At 34.5% G+C, this 7,504-nt stretch overlaps 1 protein-coding gene across 10 annotated transcripts in view; it reads right to left on the bottom strand.

Annotated features, from left to right (window-relative positions):
• LOC113233306 (protein sickie) overlaps positions 1–7,504 on the bottom strand; it is a 239,872-nt gene that overhangs the window by 57,152 nt on the left and 175,216 nt on the right. For 8 of the 10 annotated variants that reach the window (XM_026468386.1, XM_026468385.1, XM_026468389.1 and 5 more), the window contains 6 exons: positions 4,825–4,999; positions 4,183–4,317; positions 3,946–4,002; positions 3,667–3,841; positions 2,166–2,258; positions 1,500–1,644 (listed from right to left, as the gene is read on the bottom strand). In XM_026468386.1, the coding sequence (XP_026324171.1) occupies positions 1,500–1,644; positions 2,166–2,258; positions 3,667–3,841; positions 3,946–4,002; positions 4,183–4,317; positions 4,825–4,999 (780 nt within the window). The remainder of the gene's footprint in view (positions 1–1,499; positions 1,645–2,165; positions 2,259–3,666; positions 3,842–3,945; positions 4,003–4,182; positions 4,318–4,824; positions 5,000–7,504) is intronic. The other 2 variants (XM_026468384.1, XM_026468383.1) reach the window with 1 other exon arrangement.

Below are 7,504 nucleotides of genomic sequence, written 5' to 3'. Positions count from 1 at the left end.
CTTTTTTGCCATTTTGGAAGTTTAACTTTATTTATTGACAAATAATTTTCAAATAAATTTTAATATTGTTAAAACATCTGAAAGACGCACCTGCTCTGTCCAAAAGCAAGTTGCAACTGGAATAAAAATCATACATTCCCACGATTCCAAAGGTATGTTTCAAAATATTTAGGATATTAGATTGAAATGTGTATATATTTTATTTCATATCAGTGATCCCAACATGCTGACATATTGATTTTCAGATTACAAGATTATACAAATAAGGTCAACCGATAAACAAGCTGCAGGTAGCTAGTGATGATTATAGTGAGCACATACTCCGTGCTGACAGGCGTTTCTCCAGTAGGAGTCCACCACTAGGTACTAGTCGTAATGTTAGTATTACCTTTGCTTAATATTGTATTCAGTACATAGATCTTTACCTATAACTGTGCGTCATTCTCCAACCAATTCAATAGCTCAACCTCAATCAAATGGTATAATTTCACTCAATTTCAAATAGAAATATTTAACACAATTCATGACAAGGAACATCAATACAATACAAAACATAACAACCGAATGAGTTTACTAACTTTTAATTGCTCGCTCTGGGAAGGATCCAGAAGTGGGTGTTTAATTGGACTTTGTCTTTTGTGATATTGGAAATGTTTATTCTTAAGTAAGTGTAGAATGAGCTTTAGAAAGATTAAGTGGTTAGGAATATTGTAATAGGTATTAGAAAGTGCTATACTGTAGCATATTCATGTCATGTCATTTAACATATCAGTCTAGGAGCGCAATATTTTATGTTTGTAGATAAATAAATAAGTAGACGAATACGTTTGATCTGTGACCAATACCAAGGAATGCAAGCAAATGCCTATGTTTACGTTTATATTAATTTCTTGATTAGTTACTTAGTACTTTTGTGCCAGAAATATAAAAAAAATAAAATTATTAATATTTTACAAAAAATCATAAATAGATACAGCTCTGTCTAAACATTCCAGACTTTTAAATTGCTTTATGAGAAAAATGAACAACCAGAACTCTATCTATCTCATTCTCACTTAATGAATGCTACAGTTTTGCTGTCTAAATTGTTTAATTGTCATTCAGCTGTGCAATTGTCTTGAGCTAATTGATGAATTTGTAGGCGCACATCAGTTGAGTGATGATGTACAATAAATAAACACTGGGGAGTAAGGAACAAATTCTGCTTATTTAGTTAGATCTATTTTGTGATTTTTCCTTTTTAAGGAAAAAGCATTGTGTAAAATGTAGTGTGTTTAGTCCACTGCTATGACATCACCTATTTATATTGCTTATTGCAAACCCCAACAACAACAGAACCTTCATATTGTAAAATTGCAATTTTAAATGCTATGTAAAAGACACGGAGTAGAATTTTGAGTTCCAACAGACAAACAAAATACAGGGACAGAACATAATGTAAGTAATATTTCACAGTTAACATGTACCAAAGTATAAAAGAGATTTAAGTATAAATTTACCTGTGATGGTGGAACAAGGCAGCAAAGTCATGAGTGCCGGGTTTTGGCAATGACTGCGAGCCAAGCAGCCTCTCCCGTACTGACGCCGATAGCTGCGCCGCTGCTGTACCTCCCAGGGAATATGATTTTGGTCCAATGCCATTTTCTGAAAAAAAAAAGACAGGGCATACAAGCTAGGTTAAACTATTTATTTATTGATTGAGTATTGGCTATAGAACCATCAGCCTAAACAAGCAACAAAGGATTAAGAAACTTAAAACGTAATAATACTTAAAAAAAATTAATTTGTGAAAAACTGTAACTACAAAATCCCGCCTTTTGTCGCTAGGTTAAACGCTTGTTAAACGTTGTGTTTACGTTTTATTGTCTTCATTTCGAACTCGATTTACAATAGCTAGTAAATCGATACTTTATTTTGTCCTAGTCTGGTTGTGGCTTTAGCTGATGGGATTCTTTTGCATACGCTACAGCCGCACACATGTCAGTATAGTATTATGTAACTTGTTGTTTAAATGTTGTTCCGCTGCTTTTTTTTTGTATAATTTCTGTTTTTATTTATATCAGTCTTTTTGTGCCTTTTTTATATTGAGGCGTTGCAATAAGTGGTTTCTTTTCTATTTTTATTTTTAATAATTTACTGAATACCTAGTTTCTTTATAAACTTACTGTGTATTTGGAGATCTTGGGTGCAGGTTTGCGTTCCACCAGACACTTTGACTTTAGTTCTAGGTACAGCTGAAACTTGCGCAGTTCTTCCACCTGGAAATAATAAAAATGAGTATCGTTAGTTCGCCTAAATGTAGTATATCTAGACATCATTTTGTAAATCACAATTATAGTAAAATTTATCGTCCTTCAAGTCAGGCTAAAGCGTTTAAATGATCATACTGCGAGATGTTAGATTTAAATTTTCCTTATATTATTTATTTTTCTGATATTTTTTCGCGGAAAAGTCTGTCTCGCCTAAATACAAAGCAAGATTGCTTGCAAACGAGTTGTTGTGATGCCAAAGACCTTTTGTACTAGAAATCAAGTCAATTTTGTGTGGATAAGGGCTCCGTCGTTTTATGCAAAACAAAAACTCTGTTGTAAAATTTTGCGTTTTCGGCTCAGGCTAAGGCATTTAATTAGCCATACTACCAAATCTTAGATTTTTATTTTTCTTCAAATCAAGTTTTATGACAACGTCATGGCTCATTTACACCAAGTCGTCAGGCGACCTACGCTTGCCCGCCGAAGGCGGCAAGCTACCCGGTGTGAATAGTGAGTTGTATGACGAAGGTAGTTTGCGACCGAAGTCGACCGAAGCGATTGGGTGGCAGCAGACGACTCGGTGTAAGTGGCGAGTAGACCGCGTTGCCTTCGGCAGACGACTCGGTGTCAACGCGCAATCAGAGTTTCGAAGACTCGTGCGATAATGAAATAATTTTACGGTTATTAGAGAAATTGACGGTAATAATTTAATTTTCTGACATCTTTTTCGCGAGAAATCGTTAGTTATATCCATGTTATATCTTCACGGTAGCCATTTTGTAATTATACAAAACTCAAATTTGCCGCTATTTACAGTTTGATAGTGACATTGATATTAAAACGACATTCGTCATAGAGATGGAAGTGGCTGGTAGTCGTAGCTAGTGTTGGGTCATGGAAAAATTTCCATTTTGAAAAAAATCATATTTTTCAGAAAAATAAATATTTTTCCTTTAATTTTCCACATTTGACGTTGACACCTGTAATAGTTGAAGTTACTGGACGAAAACGATGGAGACAATAAAAAGGTTTTTTTTCGCTGTTGTGAAATCATTTTAAAACTCGTTTTAAAGTTTTATTTTATAATTCATGCTAAAATAAAACTTTAAAACATATTTCTAAATGTAACACTTAGTGTGAGCCTTCAAAATTATATTTTTCCAATTTTTGGAACATTTCGGATTTTGAGCAGTTTCAACCAATACGTTTGTTACAAGATTTTTAAGCATAAAAATTGCACGAAGTCATTTAAAACAGCCATAAAAGGTTAAATTTTGGAAATGTTAACAGATGATTTCATTTATGTCTACGTACCTAATGAATTTAGGTGTGCCAGTAGTTTCCCACAGTATTTATATTAAGTGTCACGTAAAAACATTTCCTGTGCGTTTTTGTTAAAAATAAAGAAACTCACTACCATGACCATGTTGAGGTGGGCCATTTGGTTGAGTTGCTGGTTGGTTCACTCCATTTTGTCTCTTCACGTAGCCGAAATTCTGTGGAACTTTTGATTTGCTCGATGAACAACTGCTGCCGTTCCCACCGCTTGCGACACTTGAAGGACGTGACCCGCCACTTGGAGATTGTAGCTAAAATATATAAGTAAATTTTTAACAGTAGGCTCCTACTTAAATAAGAAATTAATAATAAAAAATTTAAAAAGCAATGTTTTAAATATTTTTTTATAATTTACCTGCGCCTGAGAACCCCCACTTCTAGAAGAGTGCTGACTAGAATTAGATGACGGGTACTGCAAATAATAAAAAATCATTAATATCTTCAAATCTAGTAGGCGTTGCAACAGATTTGGGTGTAACGCGACTATAATAGGACATCTTATTGTCAACTTGCTCTACCCATTTCGTTAATATCTGTAAGTCCCATGTACCAAATACGTAGCTCTCATAAAAGTCGCCTAATAATATCTAACCTGTGAATGAGGAACAATGCCAAGCTGTTGAGCGGCCGTGAGCTTCTCCCTCTTATGATGTTGTGGCGAGTGGTGTCCTGTACGACGTTCACCTTTGCGTCCATGTGACGGACTGGGCGGTGCGGGCAATTGATTCTGAAATAATCGAAAAAAAAGTTAACACAAAAAAGAAATGGCGAACACTAGTTGCTCTGCACTCTAACTTTAGTTTTGAGTCTACCGATAAGTGATAATGTTTTAAAATAGGTGCAGTCGTGTGTAGCAATTATACGCGCAGCGGAATTACAGTCAAATAATTTCCGTATACATGTTTCTTGAATTGTTATAATATGAGTGCATGCTACATCGTCGACCTCATCATCTCTTTCCATCAGGTGAGGAAGAGGAAAACAAATATTTTACCCATTAAACATTTCACTTCAATAAAATCGAATTCTAATTTATCTATGCGTACATTGCAGTACATTTTACTGCAGACTGATTGTACAGCCAAAATCTGCATAAGTACGTACATTACGTGACAGTTCAAGTGTGGTTCAAATAATAAATCTACTCTACGGTGTCCAAAGAATATTTCAAAATATCAAGTATCAAGGAAAATGTAGTGTACTAATTTTACAATGTAGAGTACATTAGGCTTACCAAAGGTGGAGCGCCTACTCCAGGCGAGTCCGTATACTTCTTCCACGTGGTATCTTGTCGTGGTCCTGGTTGCCGCTCTGTTTGCTGCCCGCAGTCAGCTTTGCTACGCGTGCGTCCTACCACCCGATACACCACACCGCTGCCACCCTCCATCCTATTGCGAGATCCACTGCGTCTGGACAATAATAATCATAATATAAGCATAAGTAAATAATACCCGGTATTTAAATAGATTAATCACTTCAAGATATTAAAAAATACTTGAAAGTAGGAGTCACTTTCAGATACTATATCGTCAAAGATAAGAGATCTAATTTTTACGTTTACAACATTATTACGCTATATACATATATATATATATAATTATTATCGTATTAATTAAGCTTCATTTTACTTCAAACGTACGAATACTTAAGCTAAAGTGATACAAATTACATTGGTGCTTCCTAAACCAAATATCGTATAGGTATCGAATTCGTGCGCCCGATATCCTATTTACACGGGAACAGGGGGAGTTGAATCCCTACAGATGACTCATAAATTCAAATGTATTAGTAAACTTCCACACGCTAACATAACTACGCACATAACTATGAACTTTAGATATTTAATTAATGTATGAAGTTATAGGCATTTACTTTTCACAACAAAACATCTTTAACGAAATGGTATACTGAAAGTTATAAAATAACACACTTGATGACCTCAGTAGCCGCCCAACGATTAGCAATGTGGGCATTGAGTGAGGAGATTCCGGGTTCGATTTCCACCGGGAATCGAATCTAAAATTCTAATATATTCGAAATAAAATCTCGAATTTAAAATTTTTATCAGTGTTTTATTGAAATAGATTCTACTTTATTAGTATTATGATATATGTAGGTGATGAAATGCGGAGCTCAGATCAGCAAACTATTCAACAGTTCAACAAACATTTGTTAAAACAAAACAATTTTCAGCCTGCCCTATTTCTATAGAAAAGTTTGTAGAGTAATCACTAGCAGAAATAGATCACAAACCACGTTATAATAAAAATGGGAGACTTTAATCACAAAGCTACCTCAAAAACCTCAAGAAAATTGATGTTGGTCCGGGTATTCTGGGTCGAATATAACCTATAGGGAATTCCCTAGATTACAACAGGTAATAATGGTTATATGTTAAAAACAAATGTAATGTAAAATCTCGTTTGGAAAAAATCTAATGAGTTTACAGATACTTTTATTATAAATATCTACTCAACTAGTTTAGCTAAAGCAACTTAATATTTTTCAATTTTCCGCTCTACTATTTTCTCATTAGTATAATGAAATTGAAACCTACGTAATCCTACCCGGGTTAACGTTAAGTTTACAAATGCCGTAAATACAGCCAGCAGTGAAAGCGGGACCTGCCCGAAACGTTGGTTTGTTTGAAAAAAAAAACAAATATAAGTACGCGATTAAGCAAAAAAAAAAACGTTCCCAAAGTAGGTGCCGTGTAGTGTGCATAAATATTATGATTAATTTTAAATACACTGTTTAGTTACCTACATGTTTCTATGCTTCATGATTTAGTATAATTTGTCAATTAACCAGTTAGTTGCAAAACGACCTTCGCGTGTTACGATAAAACTTTTATGATGAAATACATTGTTTCTTTATTCGGGTGCCGTAAATGCTTTCAGATTTACGTGCAAGCCTATCGACTTAGAATTTACACATAAATACATACTCGTACCATATCCAGAACATTGACATATAATAAGTAAAGCGATTTTCGAGATAGAAATGTAGAGCGTGCTACAGAAATTGGTACTTACATAATATCTTCGCACATAGGTTATTTATTATTATAAGAACCTATCTTATTTATTACAAGAAACTGTGGTAGCCTAATATGGTTTAACCTACTACCTCTCAAGCAATAGTCGTGGGTTCCAATCCGGGCTTCGGAATCGCACCTCTGCGGACCTCGGAATTATGTGCGAAATTTGATTTGCAATTTAATATAGCTTTACGGTGATGAATATGAACATTGTAATGAACCCTGCACGCCGAAGAAGGTTCACAACTCTCGGAAAACGTATGAAGTCCCCAACCAGCATTGGGCCAGTATGGCAGTCAATGGCCTAAACCCTCGCCTAAGAGGAGTCCCGTACCTAGCAGTGGGAGGTATAAATGGGTTGATGATGATGATCTTATTTATTGCGTTATTCAGTTGTATAAATTGAATAACATATTACCTATGTATAGTATTGTCATACGTAATTAATATGATAACGTAAACGAATTTTGCGAGCACTTAACGTCAAGCATCTATTTAACCACGTAGTTACATGTTATGAATGCTTTTGATGTTCGTAAGACTTAATTATCTTTTGTTTTTCCATAAAAATCCTTAGTGCTGTATCATATTCCTGTAATGTACGTGTACTTCTGTGAGATTTATATCCACTAGTTCCAGTAGGCTTTGTGTGCATATCTTTTGTACATATACGCTCTATTCGAAAGTAAAAATATGCCTTGACTTCGTTAGCTTTGGGTCGTAGTAATATTAATGCATTTCAGATAAATACATTTTTTAGTTTCGTATTTACCATGCGAAACTGTAGTGTTTTGAGCACATTATTTATTTGTTAATAAAAATATGTTTATTAGACTTTTGTTGCTACGGTTTTGTTTTTCTAAGAGCAAAAAAT

Source organism: Hyposmocoma kahamanoa, unplaced genomic scaffold, assembly GCF_003589595.1.
Source record: "Hyposmocoma kahamanoa isolate Upper Pololo Valley unplaced genomic scaffold, ASM358959v1 78, whole genome shotgun sequence".
Classification (NCBI taxonomy): domain Eukaryota; kingdom Metazoa; phylum Arthropoda; class Insecta; order Lepidoptera; family Cosmopterigidae; genus Hyposmocoma; species Hyposmocoma kahamanoa.
The sequence above is the reverse complement of the archived record's forward strand: the minus strand, read 5'-3'. Positions and strand labels throughout refer to the sequence as shown.